The 27,909-nt window shown below is 37.7% G+C and overlaps 1 protein-coding gene across 7 annotated transcripts in view; it reads right to left on the bottom strand.

Moving 5' to 3' along the window:
- MAGI2 (membrane associated guanylate kinase, WW and PDZ domain containing 2) overlaps positions 1–27,909 on the bottom strand; it is a 1,016,953-nt gene that overhangs the window by 131,927 nt on the left and 857,117 nt on the right. For 6 of the 7 annotated variants that reach the window (XM_045578504.1, XM_036429599.2, XM_045578508.1 and 3 more), the window contains 3 exons: positions 16,643–16,674; positions 10,499–10,688; positions 2,178–2,219 (listed from right to left, as the gene is read on the bottom strand). In XM_045578504.1, coding sequence (XP_045434460.1) covers positions 2,178–2,219; positions 10,499–10,688; positions 16,643–16,674 — 264 coding nt within the window. The remainder of the gene's footprint in view (positions 1–2,177; positions 2,220–10,498; positions 10,689–16,642; positions 16,675–27,909) is intronic. The other variant, XM_045578505.1, reaches the window with a different exon arrangement.

Genomic DNA, 27,909 nt, shown 5'->3' with positions numbered 1-27,909 from the left:
GGAAATGGCTTTTACCCTTGGTTTCTGTGATAGTTCATGCCCTCGATCTCTTGTCTTTGGGTAGAGCTCTCCATTCAAAGATCATGGCCATGGATTCATTGTTTCTCAGGAACATTCTTAGTGATGACAAAATTATCCTTGTCTATCTATAGTACTCTATTGTATAGAGCTTATAGAAGTTGCCAAATAAATGTTTCTTGAATTTAATTGTTTTAAGATACCAATCTAGCAGACCCCATAAACCAGAGCATTATTCTACTGTGAAATTATCACTTAGCTTCAAAATTACATTATTTAGGAATTCCTATTACCAATTCTGCCTCTGTACCTAAGCATCTTATGCAGCTAAAGTTAACAAAATACCTCATAATTATGATAAATATGTCTGAGTCAAAAATCATGATACAGAATTGGATAAAGGTCATTTTATAAATGTGAGCAATACTATAGAAGATTTGTTTATTTTAGATGTAGTCTAATTTTCCAAAATATTTTGATAACTTGTGTGGACAATTAACAAAATATTTAGATTGGTTATCTTCTTAAAAGCTGTCTTGCATATACTCAATTACACTATAATTCTTCTCTTTTAAACAACTTGTATCTTTTGAAGTGTAAAAACTGTATTTTGCACACACATCAAGGTAATCTAAACTATTAGGTGATCCTTCCCTTTCTTCTTTTGTTTTTAAATAAAGTACTTTCAGAAGCTGATATTTTTAAAGAAATGTGCTGCTGTGGCTAGCAAGCTGAAATTTGGAATCTCAAATTAAGACCTGATTTCATTTTGCAACTGTAATTACCAGGTCTCATTTTTCCCTCTAGGCACAAGATATTCTTAAAAATTATAAGGCTTTCCCCGTCAGCATATAAGAATAATCATGCTATAAAAATTTTCAGACCAAGATAAGCAAATATTTGAGGACAGTATTTGAGGATAAAATGCTATATTTTCTACATATCCAAAAAAAAAAAAAATGACATGGAAACTTACAGAATGAAATGATCTCAAGCACATACATTCTCCAGGGGGGTGTTAGAACATGCTGAGATGGGTAATGAGCTGTCATCATGGAAACACTCTAGAGATGTGTGCTATGAGCCTACAGACCTGAAATAGTACTATTACTGTAAAACACTCTTTTCTGAAATTGTTTCAGTGTTCTGCTTTTCAATTCAGTGCTCTAATCAGCTGTTCAAAGCACTTCCTAGGAATAAAAAAATCGGAATCTTCCTTTCCTTCCTTCATTTCCACAATAACATCAAATATTTTAGCCCAATCCAAATTGTGAAGTATTTTCAGAATGGTTAGGTCAAAATTCTTTTCCTTTTAAGTAAATTAATTATTATTAACAGCTCTTATATTTGAAATTATAATATTCTAGTCTAACTTAAAAACTATCAAAATGTAGCATTTTATAATTGGAATGGTTAAAAATTAAATTTATATAGATATTTAATTGAGGTGAAAATAATTTCATTCTATGTTAGCAAAATTTTTAATCAGTTCTTTGAAAATGTCTAAATTGCAAATCTCTTTACATACTCTAGCTTCTTATTTATATATATTTAGAGCAGGGATGTCCACTATAAATAAAATGTAGTCAACCTAAGTAATTAAAAAATTTCTAGTTGACACATTTTAAAAAGCAAAAACAAAACAGGTACAATAAAATTTAATAATATATTTTAAACCTAATATAGTCAAAATATTATTTAAGCCTTAATCAATATAAAATAATGAGGTATTATACATTTCTGTATTTTCTTTTGTACTGTATTTGAAATCTGGTGTAGATTTGACTCACATCTTATAGCATATCCAAACTCAGAGTAGACACATTTTAAGTCCCAATAGGCACACATGGCTAGAGGATCTAGTCAGTCTGGTGTCCTTCCTTGTCACCTGCTTTTTAATCTTGTCCTTAATTAAAGCATTTTATGAAAAAAATGAATAAATATGACTGTTTTCTTTCTTTCTTTCTTTTTTTATCCTTGACAGTCATTTAGGCTCATCTTGATGAAACTTACTTTCTATCTTAAATACATGCTTTTGTAGGTGGATAAAATTAGCACAGTGATTACACACTAATTAAGAGATAATACTCAAAAGAATGATTTGTTATACAAAATGGAAGACATCATTCACAGGACTGTGAGAACTGGAGGATACTTACCAGAGGAATCCATTCGAAAACTGGTCCTTGGTGGCACTTGTTCTGGATGGGAAAATGGGGAATTAAAATTGAAACTCGTTTATGGCATTTTAAAATTCATCTTTACTTTCTTTTTGTTGATATTATATCTCATCCCCAATTTGTGCTCATGTTTAATGATTATTTTTTTTCTCTAAAATCTATGGAAATTAGTGGACAGACTTACTGTTTTATGTATATGAACATGTCTATAAATGTATTTATTTTACATGCATGTAAAATAGAAAAACCTGAATTCCTTTAGATCAGAATGGAAAAAAGATGACCATTTCCAAATAATAACCTTTGATTCTCATTATATGAATGCTTATTTGAAAGTAAAGTCAATCCAGAATCCAAAATATACACAACAAATACATGTGCTTTAAAATCATGTTATGATACTGTGACATCAACTATGTATTATAATTAAACGTGGAAAATTCAAACAACGATTGTGATGATTTCTATATACCAGTCCAAATATTTTGATATTTACTCTGGATACTTGAACTTATGTATCAGTAATTGAGTTAAATTGGTTCATTTTAGCAATAGAGATTGCTCATGGGAATTATGATATCTATGCTACATATAAATTCATGAACGTGAGTATAAAATACTAGAACACACTCTGAAGTATATACACACACATATATGAAGCACTAACATGATGTCATTAAATTTAAAACATTAAAATAAGACCAAATTCTGACTACTTACTAATTAAACTTTGTTTAAAATAGAGTTCTACACTATTCAACAATGAAAACAAAAAGAGAAGCCTTGTGTGGGCACTGAGGGGGTTGGAGGCCTTCCGTGTTTGACGTTTTTCCCGCTGGACCCTGCACAGCTAGTCTCAGGCAGGAGGATCACACCTGCCAGGCAATCTGTGTTTTCACAGCAAAGGCAAATTAGTTGTCTAGCAGAATTGTTATTTTCTTTTAAACCTCCATGTGTAGTGTGACTGCTTAGGATTATAAATTGAGAAATGCACTTTCATCAGAAGGAGAGAGCGGTATCGGGAGACTGCTACCACTAAACACTTCCATTAGTTGTAAGCCTGACATTTCATATTATCATAATCTCAGTAGGACCTTCTTGTCATCCAGCAATTACACTCAGTTTACTTCAGCCTGATGGTCTCATATTTATTCATGAAAGTCCTTTCAGTTACATTGTCAACTTGTGCTACCAACAAGATGCTTTGACATACCAAATAACTTTCAATCAAGGACTGATTTTAGAGTTTACTTCACACATTACTCCCCCCCTCCCATTATCTTCTGTCTGATTCCTGGAGCATTAAGGTTTGAACAATAATGGAATAAATTTATAAGCTACTGGATTGGATCTAGTCTTTAAAATACATGTGAAAAATGTGTCCCCAACCTAACTTTTATTTCAGTATCTATTTATTACTTAACTCATATCATAGTAACTTTATTAAAAGGAACCTGTTAGAAATATAAATATTACCATAGTTATTTGCAAAGCAACCTGAAAATATTATCTTTGAAATTAGATTTCCAAATTAAAATCTACATATTAAAAATGGCAAAGACAACTGAATTTACTGATCTTCTTTGTCAATATAACTATAAAGTGATACATAATGTGATATATTAGAAAATCTAGCTGAAAGGCAAATTTATTACACAGATTAAACCATAATATAAATTATTTTAAAAACAGCAATAACGATTTTCCATGGGACAAAGGTGGATGAAATTAACTTCCATAGTACAGTTGAAGACATTTTAAAATGATAATATTATTAATTTTTTCTAGTTTATTTATGATTCTTATGTTAGACTCACTGGTAAAAGTGTCTTATCATTTGCAGGTCATCTTATTTTAATATTTCAATAGCACTCCAGAGAACATTTGTGGGTGGTACTTTAAGGCCACTGGACACCAGCAATGTCCGGGCAGATGAGGTAGGATTGATGTAGCAGTGTTTAGACCTGAGGATGTCCTTTAAAAAGGTCAGGTAGCCTTCTATAATTACTTACAGGCTGCCTGCAGCTGTAGCATCCATAAATTTATCCAAATCTTTCCAAACCTACAGATATGTCCAATGTGACCATATTAGGTATTTAATTACAAAAGCAAAGGAGACTGGAGACAGGGAGGCTCAAGTAGAAGTGCTTGCACAGGATTTGGAGCTCCGGTGGTGAGCACTATGCATCATGTGCCTTTCTACCTAGTGTCATGTGGTTGTCCCCATCAGTTTCCGCTTAGTGTTTCCAGTGCTGTGCTGGGGTGGATAGTATTTTTATACTGCCTCTTCTCCCCAGGCGGTTCTGCTGTTAGTATGGGAGACAATGCAAACTGCAACCCTGGCTCAGTAATAACAAAGAAAGAGCTGCAGAGAAATTGATAGTTTTGAAAATCAACCACCCATTTGTGATTAGCCATGAATTATATGAGCATTATAATACCGAACAATGAAAGAATTCCACAATGAACAATGAACAACAAAAGAGCAGAATAAAAACCATAGATGTGAAAAGCACAATTGTCCATTTTTGATCGGCTACAGTTTATAATTTCATGTCAAGTATACCGCTAAAATACAGTTTGCTCCTCCATTATGCTCTTTAATGGCCTGTGGTTACTTTCGATTGCCACCTTTGGTGTGAGCCTTACTGCCTATTATGGGGTAATGCTTCCTAATTTATGGAAAGAAAAAGTGATTATGTGAGTTCCTTTTGAAGAAATTCCAGAGGCATTTCTATTTCAAAGAGGTCAGGTCAGAAGGCTCGTTATACCATATGGATCCTTGACATTTTTATGATCTCACATCTGAATGATGTCTTACTGCAAAGGAGTATGGACATATTGTACCTCATAAATTGTTTATTGATAATAACTAAGGTTCCACGTGAAGAGAAAAAAGTTTGGAAAACTTCAGTCCTAGTTCAAGTTGGGTTCATGCCAAGGTGCAGATTCATGAGGGGAGAGTTTCGGGGAAGAGGGATTGATCTTTGCCTCCTTCTGTTTTCATCTGTCTGCTCCAGCTTTTGAGCCGACAGTGAGGAGCAGTATATTCAATAAATGGGCCTCATGACCCGAGGATGAGACAAACCTTGGGAATAAGTCTGTCTTAAAGAAAACTGAGGCAACAGGACAAGGTCCTCATTCCTAAATCACCTTCACTGGCATGATCAAAACTATATTTTGTAAGATTACAAAGTCATTTTCTTTGGGAAGTGCTCTGTGTTCATTTGCTTGGCAATAAAGAGAGGAGTCATGATAGACATTTATCTGCACTTACATAGGTATAATTTTTCCTAGGGGTCAGGAAGACAGACAAAATTAATGCCCATTTGGCCCTGTGACGATTGTGATGTTGAATCTGACTTATTCTCTGTGATAAAAATGAGAAGTCCATAACATAGTACTTGAATGCATAAAACATTGCTCCCTATTTCTTCTACGTAGTTTGCCATGCTCTGTATTTGTACACATGTACAATTTTCTGCATGTGGGGGGAATTACCTGGGAGTTTGGCTACTAAGACAAGTCGCCACATAAGTCTTTTACTTCAAATTAGGGGTAACACACGTATGGGCAAAAGTTCAGTCCACCAAATAAAGTAACTTGAAATAAATTATTTATCAGAGTAGGTATTAAAATTTTTATTCGTGGTCCGTACACTTAGATATAGGCTTTTCTTGGACAATAATGATGTCTATTTCTTTAATAGATGATGTAGTAAAAGGAAGCCATATAATTTATCATTCAAATAAGAACAACCTGGTGAGTGAAAGGAGAACTATTAATAATTATGCCAGGACCACACAGGGTAGGACTGTTCTAAACAAACTGGAATACATAGTCACTGTAGGTAGTCTCATGGGTGAGCAGGCCATTATAAAATGTTATCATATCAGAAACACGTGGTTGAAGCGATCGATGATGCAATCATAGAGAGAAAGAATGGCAGGAGGAGGAGAGCAGTGAGGGCTTCCAGGTTAGCAATGGTGTAAATAGTCCAAGATTCAGAATGTTAGCACACAAACCAAGAAAAATACAAGCCCTTCCTCTTGTGATTGCAGAGAAAATTAAACTCCTTCCTTCATGAGATGCATGGGGAAAGGACAGAGGAGGCAGAAGTATAAAATAGCATGGCTTATGGCGTTAACTCAGCGGGGACTAGTTTCCTTTGCTTTCAGTTTTTAAAAATGCCAGTAATGGGGATAGCAAGAAGTCAATTATCAAGAGAGGCTAAAGCCAGAAAAAAGTGACATTTATCTAAAAGTCTTGAGTAGAGAAAGGGTTGAGAAGACTTTTGCTGCTTTTTAGAAATTGCTTGTAATGCCAGAGGGTCAATGCTTAAATAATTAACACAAAATCACAGAAACCTCATTGGTCAAAACTTCTTTTAAGATTTTTTTTTTTTTTTTTTTTTTTTTTTTTGCGAGGGGGCGTAATTCTTTTATATGTATAAGCTTATATGGAATGACGTTGGTACAAAAAAAATTCTTTTTACATAGACTTCTTCAATAAAGGCTAACTAGATTTTTGATAACTAAAAGGTATTTAATATGAGACATTCTTTGGATTAAATATCAATTTTGCACATGGAATGAGATATTATTGGTCTAATTATCTAATTGTATTGAAACTATTGTCTATATTTACTACACGATTTCGCACGTTAAAAATAGGGATATTATTTGCCATGTTGTGTAATGCAGCCTCTTTCAGAAATTGTTTTCCTATGATTTTCTTTGTTTCCCAATTTCACTGTCTGAGCAGAGATGCCTTCTCATGGTTTTCCTTTTGTGGGGTGCCCAGCAGAGTTCTAGATACATGCTGAGTGTTTCATGCACTCTTGCTGATTGATGTGGAGCCTGAGGTGCCACTGTCTGATGCGCTTCCAGGTGGGAGAATCTTCCTTCTGTCTTCAGTCCCATCTCCTCATCAGAAGCTCTCATGAAGATGAGAGGTGTTTGTCGCTCTCTTCTATAAGCGTGGACCTGTCATGTCCTGTTTCATGGGATACCAGTATCCTATGGTTTGAAATTACTACATTTCCCTCCCTAGGAAAACATTTTTTTTATTAAGATGTCCTGTGCCTGCACATTAAAATGTCAGCATAATCTAATTATGAGCCAAATGAGGCACAGCAGCATCTACATCACTTGATAAATTTCCATCATTTTCAGGGGATGGGTGACTTGAATCCAAACACTTCTTGACAGCTGAGATACAACAGACGTGCTGTAGCTCCGATTTGCAGAAGCTCATGGGTGGAGGTGCCTCCTTTTATTCAGTTACTGCAATGTGAACACAGTTTTGAATGTGAACTCTGAAAATCTCTGTAGCGTTTGATCTGGTTGCAGAGGAGGATACCACGAGATCACTACAGGCCAGGGAAAATGTCAAAGGACTTGGGTTAGGTAGCATTGATCAGGACTCCTTTCCATTCGGTCCCGCTGATTTTTCACTTAGAAAAAAAAAGTCCAGGGAACACAAAAATAAACAGGCCCATCTCTAAATAGTATGCATATGATTCAAAGGAATAAGAAGAGGAGTGGTTCCCAGTCAATATTTTGAATATGGGCCTTTTGTTTGGATGCATACATTTCATGATCCATAGGAAAACTATTTGAGGATGATGAGAAGTAGACTGAGGTTTCCCTATTCATTAAACATTTTTTTGGGGTATTGTTCTAAATGTTTAAATGAGAGAATGAAATGTTTTCAGAGTTGGCAACCAGAAGTGAATGGAGGCCAAAGGGCTGGATTGCTCTTTCAAGACATTAGCATGTCCACAAGCAGAGTAGACAGGTCAGCTATCTGGAGACTAGAGGAAATTTTTGTTTTTGCTTCCTTTTTCTCCAGGGTAAAGCTTTCTAACCTTGACATGGGTTCTGTGTTTCATTCACACTCATTTAGTGTTATGAAATAACATGATAGAAAAGGATGGGAAACAAAATGAGCTCGCCCTCTTTTGACTGCCTAAGAATTGTGACCCTGAAAATATTGCTGTAACCTCAGAAACATTAGAGAGAGTTGGTGATAACAAGAAGTAGGGGGGAGGAGGGCACGTGAGCACAGTGGCAGCAGCAGTGACATAGGAAGGGCACTGATGGGGGCAGAGGGCACGAGGTGGGGAATTAGGATGTTGGTTGTTCCTAGGGCTGTAGAGTCATGGGGATAAAGTGCTCCCACAGGAAGACTGGAAAAGAAAGGGCAGGTGAAGGCAGACTGATTTGCTTGGTTTATTACAGGTGAGGAGCAGAAAGGCAATGAACAGAAACAGCATTGCAGCGGCTAAAGAAATAGGAATTCTTTCTGGGTTGAAAAGAAGGTCATGACAATTTCGGCTTGGAAAACAAGGGACACAACAGTATTAGGGCACCATAAAAAGAAGGGGGAATAAACACCAACATTGCTTTTGCCCTGGATAATAAAGCCTTGCATTGGTTTGGAAGCTGCGAAAGGATGGAAGCAGCTGACTAATGAAGGGACAAAAACAGGCAGAAGCATTTCTGGATGTTTCCTAAATGTAATAAAAAAACTAAACAGCCCTGGACCTTGTGGCTCAGTTGGTTGGAGCATCATGTTGTGCATCAAAAGGTCACAGGTTCAATTCCTGGTCAGGGCACATACTGAGGTTGAGGTTTCCATCTTCAGTTGGGTGTGTACAATTGGCAACCGATTGATGTTTCTCTCTTATATCTATGTTTCTCCCCCTCCCACCCCTTTCTTGCCCCCCCCCCTCAAATTAAAGCACTAAACAAACCACGGGTTCAAAGTGAGACTTTAATCCTGCAATTCGTTTCTACCTCTCCTATTAGAACTTCTGCTGTCTTCAACCCCATTTCTTTATACTCATTCTTATTTCCCCAAACTTGTGAGAGCAGGGCATATTACTCATTTTTTATATCTCCCCACAGTGCCGAGAGTAAAGTATTCCATGAATACTTGGTTACTGAAGCATAAAAGGTACTAAGAACTGTCCTGAAATAATTTCATTTTTTTTTCAGTTTAATGAACATTAATACTCTGAAATTATACATTGTACTATCTAGCTATAAGTGACTATTTTATTCTTACTCTATCACAGCCAAGTCATTCTAGCTATACAATCTTTCAAAGGTATTTCAGTTGTTTATCTAAAAGAGGAAGGATAAAATACGAATAAAGAGCCCATTATTTAAAAAATTCGACAAAAATAATTGCTCAGTGGCCTGCTGTCCTAATTTACCCAGCAACATTACTTTTACAAAGAGTTGAAGAGGATAGGGAGAAGGTATTATGTCTACTCCCCTCCCTACCAGCTGGGTGCATAATTCTAGGCCCCTGTGCTCATCAAAGAGCAAGCAGACTTGAGCTCCTCTGAGATCACACACAATTTAAAACTTGCTATTCATGCTTCAGTGAGAAAGTTGGAAAGGAAGACACTGGCAGAATAGCGAATCAAAGGAAATCAGTGGACTGTAAATGGGAGCACCAGGGACCAAACCCATTTCACTACGCTAGGCTTCCCGATCCATTTACTCATGTTATGCTGTGTATTTCCCTCACAGACTGTACATTCATGCCCTTCAGATTCCTGTCCTCTAACATTTGCCAGAGATGACCTGTTAGATGGTGGAAAGAGGACACAATGAGTGCACATGCAATATTAAAAACTTTTGTTGTCTAATATTTATAAAGTTCAATGAAATAATTTTGAAGGACCTTCAAATAGGATGTCAAGTGCACACACGTAATTTGTTTTATGGCTGAACTTTCAAATGGGCTCCTCTGCATTAAATGAGAAGCAGAAGCCTGTGGTAGAAATAATTGGCACCTGGCTCTGGGCTGCTTTTGAAACCAGTCCTTTCATGTCTGTGAGATGGAAGGGTTTGACTAGCATTTACTCCCAGCCCCAAATTCTTCAGTGCCTGCATTCTAGGCTCTGAAAAAAAAAAATCTAAATTTCAGACTCAAGAATCAGATTAAACAAAAATCCCACGCATTCCTTATTATTTGGTCAAAACAAAACAAAACTAGCAACCTCTTCTGCCCCCTTCCCCATCTCAAATACATTGCCGCTGATTTTCCTCAGTGGCAATGGTAAGTAAACTTTAACCGAAAGCTATAAGTTTTTTCTAGAGTGGTCAGCCCCCCCCCTTTTTTTTATATATATAGAAATGTTTAGATCATCTGGCCCTACTTTTGAGACACTATTTGAATTTCAGAACATAAAACCACACCAGATCAGTTCAGCTTCAATATAACTCCTGGTGGGGCTTCAGCTAATATTCATGTAACCCTTGTTTTAGGTGGCTTTCACTTACGCCTACTTTCATAAATGGCTCTAGATTTCTCGTAGAGCTCATAGGGGTCAGGCTTCCTTGGGTCAAAGGCCTCTGTTGAGTCAGGAAAGGAGCTCCTGTGAAGAGCGGGCGGGAAGGGCAGGTTCTGCGGTATGGCCGGAGCAGATAAACTCGTCTGAGGACTGCCTTGATTCTCCCATTGGTCCATGATCTGGAAAGTGAAAAAGAATAGAGAGAATAATGGACATATTCTTTCTTGCTGTTTCCTTTGTTATGTATGACAATCCTCACCTTTAAGTTAGACTTTTTTTTGTCCTGTGGACTTTTTTTTTTTTTTAATTTCTTTATTGATTAAGGTATTACATATGTGTCTCCCTGTGGACTTTTCTTCCATGAAACATTTTAAATCTTTGGTGCAAGTGCCTTGAGAGAACGAATTCTATGTCTATACAATAAAGTACCAGTGATAAATATGAGTGGTGCCTGAATTTTGAATGCAAATGTTTATAACCTTGTCACCTGTAGGCTGGTAATTTTCAGCAAATCACTTAATCTCTCTGAGTCTGTTCCCACCCCCTCCTATAAAATAAAAATAATATATATCTCAAGATAATTTACATGCAAGTACTTAAAAGTATATGGAGTTGTTCCTTTTCTAATATGGTCCCAATGCATGACACTATTTTTACTGAAACAGAAAAAGATAAAGTAGTGTGCACATGTTCATTTGACAGCTATACATATCCCAACAATCTCCTATTTTTAAACATTCTAAGTTTATAAGTAATAATACAACCATCTGGGATTTATGAATTGTTCAAAGTCTTCTATGAAGCCTCATTGACTGTTAATCTGTTGGTTTTCCCCCCCAAATATGGCTACAGTTATTACCACTACAATTTATTAAAGGTCTATGGGACATTTGCCAGTTTCCCATATTCTTTCACATACAGTAACTTCTTTAATTCTCACCACAACCTTGTGAGGCAGATAAAGCTAACTGCCTTTTATCAAGGAAAAAGCCAGGTTCACTGAGATCACCTATCGGCACAACCAACTTCACCTTCATTCAATAATCAACTGATTCCTCATTCAAAATTACATTCTATTTTCCTGCTTTGTGTAAAAAATAGATTAGGTTACTCTCTTGCCTAAAATTCTGCATTAGGTCAGCATTGTCCTCAGGAGGAAGGCCAAACTCCCTAATGGGAAGTTAGTGGCTCACCATGACCAAGATTCTGCTATTTTTCTTGTATCTGCTGATGGTCTCTCCTCTCATTTCTGAGGATCTTTCTGTCCCTTACTGACAGGCCTGCTTTTGTTTTCATGCTGGTTATATTTTGGTCAGGGCTTTGATGCCAGCTCTCACCTATCAAGGATAAATATTTTAAAGATGTGAGATTCCATGTACTGTACAGGTCACTGTGTAGCACAAAGTTCCCTGTGACTTGCTCACCTAACTTAGACTGTGGCAAGTGAACCAGCAAATTAGGAAAGAAATGGGTTACCAAAACTCCTTTCAATTAATATGATTGGTAAGATTGGTGCTACGATCTAAATGTTTGTGTCTCCCCAAAATTCATATGCTGAAATGCTAACACCCAAGATGATGATGGCTTTGGGAAGTGATTAGTTCATGATGATGGAGTCCTCTTGAATGGGATTATTGTCCTTATAAAGGAAACCCCAGAGAACTCCCTTGTCCCTTCTGCCAGGGAAAGTGACAGAAAAAAGATGGCCATCTAGGAAGTGAGCTCTCACCAGACCCTGAATCTGCAGGTGCCTTGATCTTGGATTTCCCAGTCTCCAGATCCAAGAAAGAAATTTCTGTTGTATGTAAGCCACCCAGTCTATGGTATTTTGTTGTAACAGTCTGAGGGCACTAAGACAGTGGTTTCATTTTCATTTGTTTTCTATATGTGCCACCGACAAAGATTTCATTTGAACAGAGTTTCTATACTAACAAAGATGTAAAACCCTTAGTCAAGTTCAATTCCCTAATTTCAAGAATAATATCTAGAACTGCAGAGAGGTCTAGTGGCTGTCAATGACAGACCGTGGGTCAAAACCTTATATGACTGAATGCTTTTTTACATAATACATTGAGAAGAATAATTGATAAATTTGCTAAGAGTTTTAGCTAATTATCTACCTTTCCCCCCCATTTAATAAAAATATTTAAGCCCAAACTTCATAATTCATTTGATAGAAAAATTCATCGAGAATGCTGTTCTGGGTTCCTTTGGTCATCCATTGAGGTTATCTTTGCTATAATGGGAAGATCCACATTTGTGGTTAAAGACATATTCTTTTTTATTTTTCACTTTGACCTTAGGCACCACATGGATGCATTCTGGCTGTGACTTCCCCCCTTCTGTCCCCAAATATAAAATATAATACTAAACTCTAAAAGGTAAGTAGATTAGAAACATGGTCTGAGAAGCAGTAGCATCACATTTGTCATCATAGAGATGTTGTAACTCTCTAGCTCTTTCTCCCATCTTTCAGTCAGGGCTAGCTGATACCTACAGAAGTTTTGCTGGTATATATATTGATCATGTTCAGTCAATGCAACAAACATGCTTTGGGTGAAATATTAGCATTTGTAAAATAATTCTTAAAACTATAGAACAAATAATGCTTTGGGCACTGTTTGGGAAAGATTCTGTGGCAGATTGACAAATTCTACAATTTCGTTAGCACAGAGATGGGAAATTAGTCAAGAGTCCAGTTGTAAAGCATTCACAACATCTTGCTGTGACATTCATCAACCCTCAAGTCACTCAGCCAGGGTTCTTAAAAGACTGTAGAGCAGAAAATCACCATGCCCATGAAATGATAGAAACAGCAGACTTGCAGTCCTACAGCCCAACCCCCAAATTGAGTTATTGGTTGCCTGCCACACAGAAGGTCACCCCTGCTCACTGCAGTTGTAGTGCTGAGCTGACAGTATCTTTTGAAGGGTGCTCTCTGCTGACTTCTCCCTGCTTTCTTAGACAACCTGGTCTCTGGACTTATGCTTTCCAGCTGGGACTCTTTGTGCTCACTGTTCCTCTCAACCTTCATGAGCCTAGATTCTCATCCTGTTCTCTTGCCTAGGTCCTGGCCTCACTTGCTCTTCCTGGCAGTAACCTGTCTGGAGCTGTGCTAGTGGCCAGGCTTTCTCTCAACAAGGATTCTGATTGGGCCTTGTCCAATCCCAATGGGGTCCATACTTAAGCTATGTATAAACATCTCATTAGAGTATGGGAAAATGGAAACAGTTGTTTTCCATATCTGGGAGAAGACTCTTATCTCTGCTGCCCTTGGTGAATGAATGAATGCCTGACTACAAGACAGCGGTCACCTAAATATCAGGGGATAGAGTAGACATACAGTCGATAACAGGGCATCAAACAGTAGAATGAAAAAAAAAAAATCAAGGTGGGCTAATTTTTTTATTTTTTATTTAAAAAAATATATATTTTATTGATTTTTTACAGAGAAGAAGGGAGAGGGATAGAGGGCTAGAAACGTCGATGAGATAGAAACATCAACCAGCTGCCTCCTAAACACACCCTACCAGGGATGTGCCCGCAACCAAGGTACATGCCCTTGAACGGAATCGAACCCGGGACCTTCCAGTCCGCAGGCTGATGCTCTATCCACTGAGCCAAACCAGTTTCGGTGGGCTAATTTTTAAAACCCTACCTTCTGATTCTAGGGTGCACGCTGGGAGGAGAGGGCTTGTGAAGAATTGCAGGTCCTCCCCCATACCCCATGAAATACTCTGTTTGCTTCTTATAGAAGCTGGGGTAGTCCAAACATATACCTACCTACTCACTATTTTAGGGCAAGGCTAGGAGATGAAGGCATTTGGCTTGATTTTGTGTTGGAAGTAGGAACTTGGGTCTCTTCAAGGTAAAGAGAACAAGAGCTCACTGCAATGAGTGTGTTACTTGTTAAATGGGAAGTGGCCATCTTGATGTGGAACTGGCGCAAGATGTGGTGATCAGTAGAACAGAGAGTAAGGGACACAGGACCAGGAGGAGGAGTGTATAAATCCATATTCTATGTGTATATATTTATATCTTTTTAAAAAATGATTACTTATCAAACTGTGTCCTTTCATAAAGTGATTTATTTGTTGAGTTTATGCACAAGAGGTCTGATTTATAGGATGACTGAAGTTTTATACTTAGAACTCAACAGGTAGGTGTTCTGTTTTAAGCCTCATACATGGATTAACCAATAAACTTCACAGCTACCATGAGTGGGGTATTATTATTGTCCCCCATTATACAGATCTAGAACGTGATACTGTGAGCTTAAGGAGCACGGTGTAGATTACAGAGCTAGAAGCAAAATTTGCACCCAGGCAGGATGCCTTGAAAGCCTATACCCTAAGTCACACACTATACTGCCCCTTATTATAATCCTAAAGAACTTCTGACAGCTACATGGGGGACATAAAATGGTCAGTCATCTATTGTATCTTCACTCTGCCTAGAGCTTGAAAAGCCAAGCTTTAACTTTTGTATGGGTGCATGGGTTCAGGATTAATTATGAATTGAGTTCTATAAAACCTTTTTTGGAATTATTGACTATGGATGTAATTACATAATGACAGAAAATGCTGTAATTATGTCAAATGGCATAATTTGTATAAAAGGGGTACATATAAGAAAATCATTAAATTGCAAAATTGTAGCACCATGATGAGGTTGCAAGGTTCCTTGTTAAATTAGATAAAGGTGTGTATAACCACAGAGAGTACAGATTTAAATTTGGCAATGAAAGGAAGAAATTATTTAGATTTTGGCCAGGATAAAACAAATTTCATTTTAAACCTTTTTAAATACATATTTCAAAATCACATTATCACTAAGCCCCAATAGGTCTGGTTTTTCCATCTGATATTCTATGGCCAGATGAGCCAAATCCAAAACACAGACATGCTTGGTGAGGATGCTCCGTGGCCCTGACACTGTCAATTCCTCCTTCCGGCTTGGCTCTGGGCGGCCTTGAAAGAAGCCTGGAGCTCAGGCATGTTAAAGGCTCAACAACACTTTATTTTCACATCTTCAAACCATTTCAAGACATGTTATTTAATTAAGCCAGTTATCACACTTGAAAAGTATGCAAAATTACATTATCTCCATTTTTAAAATGAGAAAATCAAGTAGTTCAATATTTCTTCAGTAAAAGAAATAAAAGAAGCATAAAATTAACTCAAGAATTCCCTACTCACTGACTACACTAGGGGCACTTTCTTCAGAGTTGATTACTGTTAGAGGAAAGAAAAGAAGTAGGTAGAAGATGTGAGTCCCTGAGTGTTATTGAACATGAGTCACTTTGCTACAGGTCTCTTCTAGTCCTGGGTTTTGCAATTTCTAGCCAGGGTATTCTAACACATAAAATGGGACCCTGGAAACCAGTCCAAGCTTTTTAAGTTTCAATCTAATAGCAAATAAAGATCATTTCTAATTGCAAAGTCAACTTGTTAACCAAACCTTACAAAAAGATTACTAAGTCCATCAGCCTTCTACACTGGCATCAAAATCACAGGACGATACATAAAAGGATTAGGCCCAGAGAGGTTAGGTGATGGCAGATAGATCACCAGTGTCTGAAGAAGATTCAGAAGTATGCCTTTGAGTGATTGTCAGGTTTGGTCTCACACACACACACACACACACACACACACACACACACACACTTTCACACACATATATTTAGCTCTGTCTACATTAAAATGTAAATATAAATATAGAAATATATACAGAGCTAAATTTCTTCTGGAACCAATTTAATTTGCAGGTCAAGACCTTTGGGCCTGTCATTTGCATTGTTTCTAAAAATTCCATGTTATAAAGACGATAGTATTTCTGATGGGGGCGGAGGAAAAGTTTCTAATGTACTTTCAGTACACTGTAATGAATAGTGCTTATGCTCATTTTGTAAGCATGCTTATTAAAAAACAGGCAGCAATGCCTTTATAGGAAAGTAAGATGAACTATTTGTATTTGTGGGATAAATACAAGACATAGGGACACAGATTTGTTTTGACATCACAGAATCTCTGAAATGGAAGAGATTTCAACGTCACCCAATCACCAACTCTTGCTTAATGGAATTATAATAATAACTAGAAATAAAGGAAGAAGCATAATAATTTCAACTTACAGGCTTTGGAGATTTCCATGGAGAAAAGAAACCTGTAATAAAGAAAACAATATTTGAACTTTGAAAATATACCTTACTACCACTTATGGGTGGCATGATATTAAAATAACTGAGTCACTTTAAATTAGTTAACAGCAAACAGTAATAACCACAAAAAGTTCTAACTTTTATGGGACTGACTTTTCCCCACTGAGATCTTCTCTAGAGCAGATACCTATTTTATTATCCTAACATCTTAGAGTGAGCACAATGTTCTGCCTGAAGAAGCAGCTCAAAGTGTTTGTTAGTTGACTCAGCCATGTAACACCAAAACCATCTTTTTTTTTTTTTTTCCAACTTATTGAGATATTTTTATTATCACAAATTGTGTAACATTTGGACTGACTCTGATCCAAATGACCATTAAGGTAATTAAAAGCAAAGGACAGATTAATTCCCTTTTCTTTTTTCCTTTATTATTATTTTATCATATGGTATTAGTTTAAAAAAATGATAGTAAAAACATAATGGTGGTAGTGGTGGAGAAGGCTCCTATATTTTGGCCCTAGCAAGCCAAAACATAATCTAGTGTACAAAAGTACTTTCTTTTCATATCATCCCTTCCTTCTTTCAACAACTTCACTCACTGTAATGTTAGATGGCATATGATACAATGCCCAATAATAAATGAAATACTAAAACTATGTCATGTACATATAATTATCACCTTTAAAACTTGGAATTGTACAAAATGGGAATATTTGAAAACTATAACCCATTTATGGAAATGCCTACAGAAATCTAAACACATAATTATCTAGATGTGGAAGCAGTCCAATGAAGGCAATACACAAATACTACTAATTGCATCTCAATGAACTATAGTGAAGAACTTACACTTCATTTTATGAAAAGAGTGAAAGTTAACAATCCACCAAGTCTCTTAGCTTTCCTTGGAACTCATGGTTAAAAATATTTATTTATTTACTTATTTTCACCTTAGGATATGTTTTTATTCATTTTAGAGAGGAAGGGAGAGAGAGAAACATTGATTTGTGAGAGAAACATTAATTGATTGCCTCTCCTACTCACCCAAATGGGGGTCAAACCCACAACTAGGTATATGCCTTGACTAGTAATCGAACCAGCATCCTTTCAGTATATGGGATGATGCTCCAACCAATCGAGCCACCTGGCCAAGGCCAGAATTAAATTTACAATTAAAGTGTAATAGCCATCTTACTAAGGAGATTGGTAGAATTAGCTCACTTTCTCATATACTCTGTATGTTCTTATCTCTCTTTCCAACTAATGAAGAAAAAATTCTGTTCAAAGTCTGGTTTGATTAATTTAATTACAAGGATTTAATCACATCCTTTTGGGTAATATCTCAGAGTAAAAAATATAGATAAATAAATACATTAATTATCTTTAATTCAGACTATAAAATGACAAAGCAATTTGGCTATTAACTATAAAGTGAAAAGTTTTGTAATTTATTGGAAAATTAGCCATTATTTTCTGTGAGGGATAACATTTATTTGCTGTTTTATGAAATTGCCAGTAACAATTCTTTTGAGAAATGACACTAAATATACATTCTCACAATGCCAAAACATTCAATTATTTCCTCTACTTTCTGTCTGTTATCACCTTCCGGGAGGGCCCGAACAGATTTTTGAGTGTTACTATTTTACTTTTGTTCTGGTCTGGGAGTTTCTTAGACTTTGATATAGATGTATTGAAAATGGTTCCTCTATTATGGAGCTCTCATCTCTACTTAGGACATTATCTTAAAAGATGATTATTTCTTCTACAGAATATGTGTAATCATCTGACCCCTCCTTAGCAGTCATGGTTTAGCAGAACTAAAATGGGCTAAACGGACACTGGTTAAGATCAGATGAGGAGAGAGGGAGGTTTAATTTGACCATCTGTCATCGTAGGCACTTTGGCTTCCAATTCTTTTAAGGCTGTTTCATTCCGTCTAACCTCACACCATTGGCATGACCCAGGACTCCTTCCCTGCGCCCGTTATGGCAATTTTTCGAGTACTTCGAATGCCGAGTTGTGCAGAAGAGGCATTTTTCTGAGTCATTGTCAAAAAAGAAAAAGAAAAAAAGAAAAAAGAAAAGAAAGCTGCTTGTTAAGGAGCAAGTAATTTTAGGTAGTAAGAAATTGTATCAGAATAGATTCATTTAAATATAAATAACTTATGTGATCCTTTGTGTTTCTCTGGCAAAGTATCAGTCATGCTGTAAACATTTAAATTATGATGAATAGAAAACATCTATTTTGTATATACTCAATTTGGCCTTATTAAGCCAGAAGGTCAAGTTTTCTACATGATTAAACTTCAATTTTCTGCTCAACTTCATTGGAAGAGCTACAGAAATACTGTAATAGTGGGGGCTGAACTATTATATATTATAAATGTGCAATAATTTTTTGTAGGGATGGCTCCTCTAGGAGTATATTCATTCCAATTAACATTAAAATCTTCTAAACAAAATAAAAAAAATTAAATCCTTTTTTTCTGCAGTTTTTCTTTTTCTGAAATCATTCTGGGTGGAGATAGATCACAGAAGCAAGATCGGCTTGGTTTGTTGAGACAATTATTTTTGGGCTCCTCATCACCCTTCAAAGGACACAGGAAGGGGGATACAGTTATCTTCTTCTTACGCCTTTCAGGGATAACAGTCTCTTTATAAAACTAAGTTCAGAGAAAAAGAGTTTTTAAAAAATAAAATAATAGCTCCTTTATGTTTTAGTTTATTTCTGGCCTTTGTTTCCCCTACTTTTAAACTTCTTTACAGAGGCCCATGTTTTCCATACTGATCATTCATTGGTCTGTATACACATATAAAGATATTAATCCTGATGCTTAAGACAAACAAAAGTTGAGAACCCTGAAACATGAGCAGGAACATTAAAGGAAAAAATAAAATGGAAATATTTAGATGCATTTAATAAAAAAGCACAAAACTTGCTCTGGTCAGTTTGATATATGATAGTCCCATAGCCCAAAAGTGAGTTTAATTCCAGAGCAGGGCACATACTAGGTTACAGGTTCCAGCCCTGGTCTGGGAGTGTATGGGAGGCAACTCTTCGATGTCTCTCTCTCACATTAATAAGGATATTTTCTCAAGTGAGCATTAAAAATAAAAAAAGCACGAAATTGAATTAGATGTCTAAAATCTGTCTTCTTTAGAACCCCAAATAAAACTAAAATATATTTTGAATTCTATACCTAAAAACAGAGTGAGATGGGCAGGGATACAGCAGATATAGATAAGAAATGCTGGTATTTAAAAATGGAGAAAACAACGAGTTCATGTTGAAATTTCAGTTCTACATATCAACTAAATACAATTTTTAATAAACTATAAGAACATGGTTGCAAGATATATTATAAAGTACCCAGTTAAATTTGAACTTCAGATGATAAGTAATTTTTTAGTATAAGTATGTTTTATATACTATACTAGAGGCCCAATGCAGGACATTCATGCAAGAGCAGGCCTTCCTTCCCCTCGCTGCCGGCACCGGCTTCCCTCACAGCCCTGGCTTCCTTTGGAAGGACAGCCAGAAGGATGTCTGGTCTAATTAGCATATTACAGTTTTATTGTTTTAGATGAGACATATTGCATAGGAGATACATAGACATTTTTTAAAAATCTGGAACTGGAAATTCTGTATTTTAATTTGCTAAATCTGACTACCTATTCAGGTAGCATTTTATATGTCCTAGGCAACCATTTAAAAATAAAAACACATGGCCCTAGCTGGTTTGGCTGAGTGGAAATAGCACTGGTCTGTGGACTGAAGGGTCCCAAGTTCGATTCTGGTCAAGGGCACATGCTGCAGTTGTGGGCTCGATCCCCAGTGCAGGAGGCAGCTGATCAATGATTCTCTCTCATCATTGATGTTTTCATCTCTTTCTCCCTCTCTGAAATCAATTTAAAAAAATAAAAATAAAAACACCATGTCCTAGGCCAGCGTTTTTCAACCGCTGTTCCGCGGCACACTAGATGTTGCCTGGTGTGCCGTAGGTGCAGACAAGACAAGAATTTTATAATTTTTCACTATTTTGTTTACTTAATATTTCATAATAAAGTAATTATAAAATACTTTCTTTGTGTTTATTTGATTCCTATTCAAGAGAATTACTTTATATATAGTCAATATAGGCACAGAGTTAAATTTTTTAACATTTTCTAATGGTGGTGTGCCTCGTGATTTTTTTCATGAAACAAGTGTGCCTTTGCCCAAAAAAGGTTGAAAAACACTGTCCTAGGCAATTTTATTTTTTGAAAATAAAAACACAAACATAATATCTTGCAGGTAATATTCATTCAATTCAGTAAAAAACAAACAAACCACAAAACAAAACAAAACAAAACCCAGAAAATATTTAATATTTCCTTTCCTTACAACCCCCCTCCCTCATTGTTTGATTGTCCAGAATCTTGCTTCAGAGAAACCTGAGAACATTCCCTCTGCTAACCACACCGTTGGGTTATGCTGGTTGCCTGTCCATCAGGAGCTTTAACTAGGCTCTCACTTCACAAAGGCCCATTTTTCAAATTGCTGATGACTGTTCAGTAATGTTGCTTTCTCCCAAGAGGAATGTTCCACAGAGTAGCTCTTTTCAGAATCTACTTCTTCTGACACATCATATCCAAAAATGAAAGAAAAAAAAAAATCAATGTATTTACAGTAGCTTTGAAGGGAGATGTCTTTGTGAGTTATTGGATAAGAACTTTTATTGCTATCACTTACTTATACCAGGCAACAAAATAATGAACTTTCTTGAAACCACTCTGATTCCAATAAGGGATCAAAGAGCAATTTAATCACAGAATTCCATCATGATAAACTTGGAATAACACCAAGGCAGTTTTTGAGATGTCTAAGAATTTCCCCAAAGGTTAAATCTTTCAACATGCCTCTATATTCCACTGTGATGCTGCAGTAATAACCTGGCTATTATTGAACAGGTAAGGAGTGAAAGGGGAAACCAGATAACACAGGCAGGCCATTTATACAGTATGGTCAAAAAGTTGCATTTAACTCTCTCCAAGTCTGTTCCCACTGATGGATGGGGGAAGGGACCGGACCAAGGCAATGTAGACGCATGCCCAGTAAAAGTCTGAATGACATGGAGCCAGAGTGCCTACCTGTTTGCCACCTATACCTGGAAACAAATTAGTGGCCAGGATGGGCATGGTCACTGCAAGCATTCAAAACCTGAATATATAAACTTCCAAACAAGCTAAGTTCACTCTCTCTCTTCTGTCTCTGGTGAGCGGAGTTCCTGGCTCTCCTGTGGTAGGAGGATGCGCTCCCCGCTGCCCACGGGGGTCATGGCCATGTTGGGCACCACACATGCACTAATGGGCTTTAATCGGGCCTGAATGCTGAACTGCACCAACTGCAACATGAGACAGAAACACTGGCCTTCTTTCTGGCTCCTCTGGAACCCCAGCTGTACCTTTTCCATGACTGACTAAAGGGGCAAGGGACTTTGGAATCTGAGGAATGTAACTCCAATAAAATCTTCCACAACCCGTCCTCCACGGGGACTTCTGAAAATGCTTATTTCAGTGGCACCCCAAAAGCCTCCACCCTGCTCCCAGGACCAACAAGGGAGTTTATTCTCTGGTAACATCTTGATGTATTGAACTCCCATCTGCAGGATGCAAAATGGTCTCTTCATCACCTGAAGTATTTTGCTACAACTGATGACTCTGGTTTTGAAGATTATTGTTACAGTTCCAAGTATTTTAGAAGGGATTCTACAACTACTAAAAATGATAGAGATGTAGGGGAAATGTTTTCTATTTCTCTTTTTCTCTAAGTAACAGAAAAGGAATAGGAATCGTTATAAAATAAAGACATTTCACTGAAGATGTCCACAACTTGGGCTATTCAAAACTGTGTTCTGTTATGCTTAAAAAAGAAGGGAGACAAAGCAATGTGAATGTACTTAATGCTGTACACGTAAATATGGCTAATGTGTGCATTTTATGTTCTGCATATTTTACTCTGATTAAAATATAAAGCAATAAAAAAGAAAAGGATGAAGAAGAAAGGGGGGACGGGAGTGCCTGCATATCATATGAGGGTGAGAGAAATTAGAGAACAGGAGAGAGAGTTTTTTCACAGTCTCTGTGGAATCTTGTGGGAGGATAAGACCCTCTCCTGCACATCTACCCAGTTGTCTACCTTTTAAGTTATTTTTCCTTATAAAAGGTTGTAAGCAAAAAGGAAACTCCTGTTCCTACTACATTTCTGAAAGTATTTCAGAGATTGCAAGACACTCTTCCAAAAGAGGAAAATAAAAAAATAATAATAATTTTAAAATTTTCTAAAGGGGAAAAAAGCCCCAGCATTTTAGGATCTCCAGTTAGGGCTAATTTGAAGGAGAAAAACACCACTAACACAGTTAATCTTTATGTTAAAGATCCTCCCATTTTCCCACAGCCTGGCAAATTTTCCATAAAAAAATTCAGCCTTTGGTAAATGTAAGTCAGCAGGGTAATGAATTAACTTTTATTATTAACTTTTTTTTCTGTTTGTTTCCCCCCCCACCACTGACTCATGTATTTCTGATTAGAATTCATTAAACGGGCTAGACCCTGCAGTTCCTTCAGACAATTTGCTTAAGCCATTTGAAATCAGTAAAAGGGCAATTCTTCTTAATGAAACTGACCTGAGCCAAGAACTGACCTTCTATGAAACCAGCGTGGAAGAGTCACTGCTGGTGGTACCCAAACCTCCTATCGCCATGCTTCCACTAAGCACAATAGTCAATTTGCAAAGAAAATGTCAAATTGGCTGCCATTTTTGGCCCGGAGAATCTGTTTTTATGTGGCTTTCTCTGTAACGCTTTAACAGTGGCTCTTTCTGCATCTTTTAAGTGGAAGTGCTTTTCTTACAAACACTGCAAAAGTGTTTTCAAATGGCCATTTTCCCCTCGCTTTGTTCCTGGTGGACAGAATAACTAGACAATTTCAAGTAATCCTGAAGAGTACCTATAAAGGATAAGCCTGTGCATGTTGTCCTCTGATGACTGAAGCGGGCCCAGTGGAGGCTTGAACAGGAGTAAAGGAATGGACTGGAAGAAGAACCGTGTCAGGGAGGCTAAATTGAGGTTTGCAGAAAATATTCACAACTACAAAGGCCTTTTCTTTCTGGCCTGAAGAGCAATGAAGAGAGAAATGCTCTGTATGTTTATGACGCTCTGTGAACAGTTGGCAAAGAAAATGTGGAAGGATATCAGTGCTTGCAAATAAAAATTCCAATTCTGAGAGTAATATTTTTTTATAATGATGAATGTATAATGATGAATGATGAAGTATTTTTTATTTTGAGGAAAAACTCTAGAAACATTGTTTTTTTTTAAAATGGTTTAGGGAGAGGAAGGGAGAGGAAGAGAGAGAGACAGGAGAGGGAATCATTGATCGGCTGCACGTCCCCTATTGGGTTTCGTGTTTGCAACTGGAGAATGCTTCCTGACTGGGAATTGAACCAGTGACCTCCTGAGCCACATTGGCCAGGCACAGAAACATCTTTAAATAGTTTAAGACAGGTTAGATGTCTGTTTTGGTACTTTACATCAATATTAAATGAATATTTATTGAATTATGTCTCACAATCACCATGAATTACAGCAAAAGTGAAACCTTTGACTTTTCCTCCCGAATTTTTTCTTCTCTAGTCCTTATTTTAGTAGATTTCACTTTTTTCTTTCAATAGCTCCCTTGCCCTACCTTTCTCCAAGTTTTTAAGACAGGAACATGAAAGCCATTTTTAACCCCCCCCCCCCCTAACTTCCTTATCACCAAATTCTTTGTTTTCTATTTCCAAAAATTATTTCAAATCCACTTCTCTCCATCTCCACAGCCATCACTGTAATCCAACCCCCTCCCCATTTCTTGCCTGAACAGAGCAATAACAAATTTGCTGATGTTACAGAATCTGATCATGCTTAAAAGTCCTTCAATAGATTCCCACTTCATTTAATGTAGAACACAAAACCTATATGTCCCTAAATAAATTTCCCTCCCAAGTATTGTTCCTTCCCAATTACTTATTCCCAAGACACCTCATGGGTTACTCTTCTTTACTCACTCATGTTCCCTAAGTCAGGTTTCTAACCACAGGGCCTTTGCACAAGTTCATTTCACTTGCCTTCCCTTTGCCACTCTTCACACAGCTAACTCTATCTCCTTCTGTATGTGTCAGCTGAAATACTACTCCTCAGGAAAGATGTCCCTGACCTTTCACTATATCAAAGTTCTCTATTGTAATATTTCATCACATCTCGTATTTTTCTTTCTATGGCACCCTTCACTATTTGTAATTATGTTTATGAAATCATATACATAATTATATTTGTGAAATCATTAATTTAATGGCCATCTCCACAATAGAGTATAAATTCCATTTGGGGAAGGATCATTTCTATTTGTTCACAATGTACTCACAGTACTTAGCACAAGCTGACACAGTAGATACTTTAATAGATACATTTGAATGAATTAATAATAGTAGAGAAGGGCGAAAAGAGTAGAAGAGACCACTTCACTTGGGAAAGCTGATGAGGCATGGTGATTGCTGGGGGTGGAAGAGCAGTATCATGGAGAAGGTGAAACCTATGAAGACTTCTGTCTTGGGATGTGGGTGGATGGTGGTGTCATTAGCAGAGGTAAGAAACACAGGAAAGAGGCTTCCTAGGGTGAAGCCCAGCAAGTTAAGTTATGGGAGAAATGACTCTCAGGTGCTTTTGGGGAGTCTGGTTTCAAATGTCATTTGAAATACATTTTAAAGTTTGAACCAAGGTGAGTTTGGTTTCAGTCATGTATTAAATAGTTGTTGGCTCTATTATCTGGTGGTCAGCAGAGGTATCTGGTTAGAGATCTAAAAAGTCAGGTTAAACTTAAAATAATGAAACAAAGTTGGATAGCATGAAAAGAGAACTCCTGAGGATGTGCAGAAGAATGAACGGAGTGTCTGAGAAGTAACAGAGAGCCAAGTAAAGAGAAAGGCTCAAGACACAGTAAAGGAAAATATTCATAAAACAAGACTTTCAGTGGTTTGTCCAACAGCAGGGTCACCCGTGGCCTCCGTGGGAGCAGTTTAATGGCCACAACAGAGGTAGAAATCAGAGGGTGTGAGTGAATGGGAGGTGAAAAAGTGAAACTGAGAAACGGCTATGAGGTTGAAGAGACAGTGTCATAGTGGCCATGGGGGTATATAACCCCCACGAAGGGGAGCTTTCTTTAGGTATAAGCAGGCTTACATTCAGATGAGAAGGTTCCTGAGCAGAGACAGTGTCTGAAGATTCAGGAAGAAAGGGGGTACTTGCCAAAATGATTTCATGAGATAAGAGAAAATGGCATCTAAGGCATAAGGGAAGAAATCAATCTTTATTTTTTATTTTATTTTTATTGTTTGAAGTATTACAAATAGTAGTAGATATGTCTCCTTATTTCTCCCCATTGACCTCCCCCAGCCTCCTCCACCCCCCAGTACATGCCCTCCCTCCCCCTCCCCCCCAGTGTCTTGTATCCACTGGTTATGCTTATATGCATATGTACCAGTCCTTCTGTTGATCTCTTACAACCCCACCTCCCCCCAAGAAATTAATCTTAATTGAGAAAGAAGAACATCCAAATCCTTATCAAGAAGCTGGGGCACATCCATGTGGGGATCTACCCTAAAAGCCTGGGTGGGACTGCATGGGACAACTTACAGTGGCCAAAATGGAGACATTTAATGGGGGGTTTGTAGGAGTTGGTTATGCAGGGAAACCGGAGGAGAGAACAAACACAACCTGTGTGGGAAAGTTTGGTTCAGGGGAGTGAAGCAAAGGCGTAAACAGAAAAGCCATTTCTGAGACAGTACAGCAGAGAGGTCATGCACACAGCACATGAGGTAAAAATGGTTCCAGTCCCAGCTCCACCTCTCACTGATTCTGTGGTCTTTCATACACACGGGAGGGCTTTTGCTACCGGGACTAACTCTTGGGCTCTGAGTGAGACCCTGGGCTTGCTTTGTGGCTCGCATCTGGGTGACGGTGAGCAAGTCCTCCCTCTCCCTAAAGCTCCGATTCCTCGTCTGTGACAAAGTAAAGGTTACAATAGGAATTACTTTAGTGAGCACTAAATAATCATGCACTTTATATTTTATCAGTATAAAGTGGTGCATGGTTCCATTTAATGCTTTTGATGCATTTTGAATTCTTTTTCTATAAATTAAAGGCCTGATTTTCAGAAAGGTGTTCAACAGTTTTTATTTTATTTTTTGTCACAACAAATGCATATTATTATTATTTTGTGCTTAGCTGTGTTAGGTTTTTTTGTTCCTTTGAGCTTCCTTTAAGGTTCTTTTAAGCTGCCTTTTGCTCTATGGACTATGCCTTTGATTTGCTTAAAACAAAGCAAGTCGCTGTTTACATCCCACTGAGGTTTTCCATTAAGTTCCCTACATTTGTAGGGAAGCAGGGTCGCCCGCGCCTGCCTCCAGCCTCACCTTCTAGGCTAAGAAAGGCCTGCTGATCTCTGTGTTTCTCCTCCCATAGGGAATCAAACCTCTCGGGGATGAATGATTCCTGCACTGGCCCCAACACACGCTCGGTGTCCCTGTCATAGACATTCCCAGTCATTACAGCCCGTTCCTCAGCCCTCAGTGCCCTGCTCCACCCACTGCCACTCTCACCTGTCACCCTTGAGGACCAACTTATGTTCTCCTGTCTGAAATGTGAGCACTGCCCTGTCCTGTTTCTTTCAACAGCTCCCTTGCCCTACCTTTCTTCCACTAAACACCTTGCATTTTAAAATATATATTTGATTGATTTCGGAGAAGGAAATAGAGATTGAAACATCAATGATGATAGAGAATCATTGATTGGCTGCCTCCTGCACATTCCAAACTGGGGATGGAAACCTTCCCTGGTCCCTCCCTTACACCCTCCCCTGGCCAGCAGGCCCCCAGTGGCAGAGCAGCACTGAGGGAAGGAGAGGGGGAGGTGGGGAACCATGGGGTGGTGGGGCACTGAGGGCAGCATCGGTGTCTGGTGTCTGTTCTTTCTGCACCTGGCCCGGCCACCATCACCTCCTCTCCGGAACCCCTCCTTCCCCCCGGAGCCTTCGGGCCCTGATCAACCTGATTCTGATCAGCCCTGATTGCCTGCCAGGCCTAGGGACCCCACCCATGCACGAATTTTGAGCACCAGGCCTCTGGTTGTATAATATCTTCTTTGGCCTGTTAGATGCTTTACA

Source organism: Pipistrellus kuhlii, unplaced genomic scaffold (genome assembly GCF_014108245.1).
Source record: "Pipistrellus kuhlii isolate mPipKuh1 unplaced genomic scaffold, mPipKuh1.p scaffold_m20_p_10, whole genome shotgun sequence".
Lineage (NCBI taxonomy): Eukaryota > Metazoa > Chordata > Mammalia > Chiroptera > Vespertilionidae > Pipistrellus > Pipistrellus kuhlii.
The sequence above is the reverse complement of the archived record's forward strand: the minus strand, read 5'-3'. Positions and strand labels throughout refer to the sequence as shown.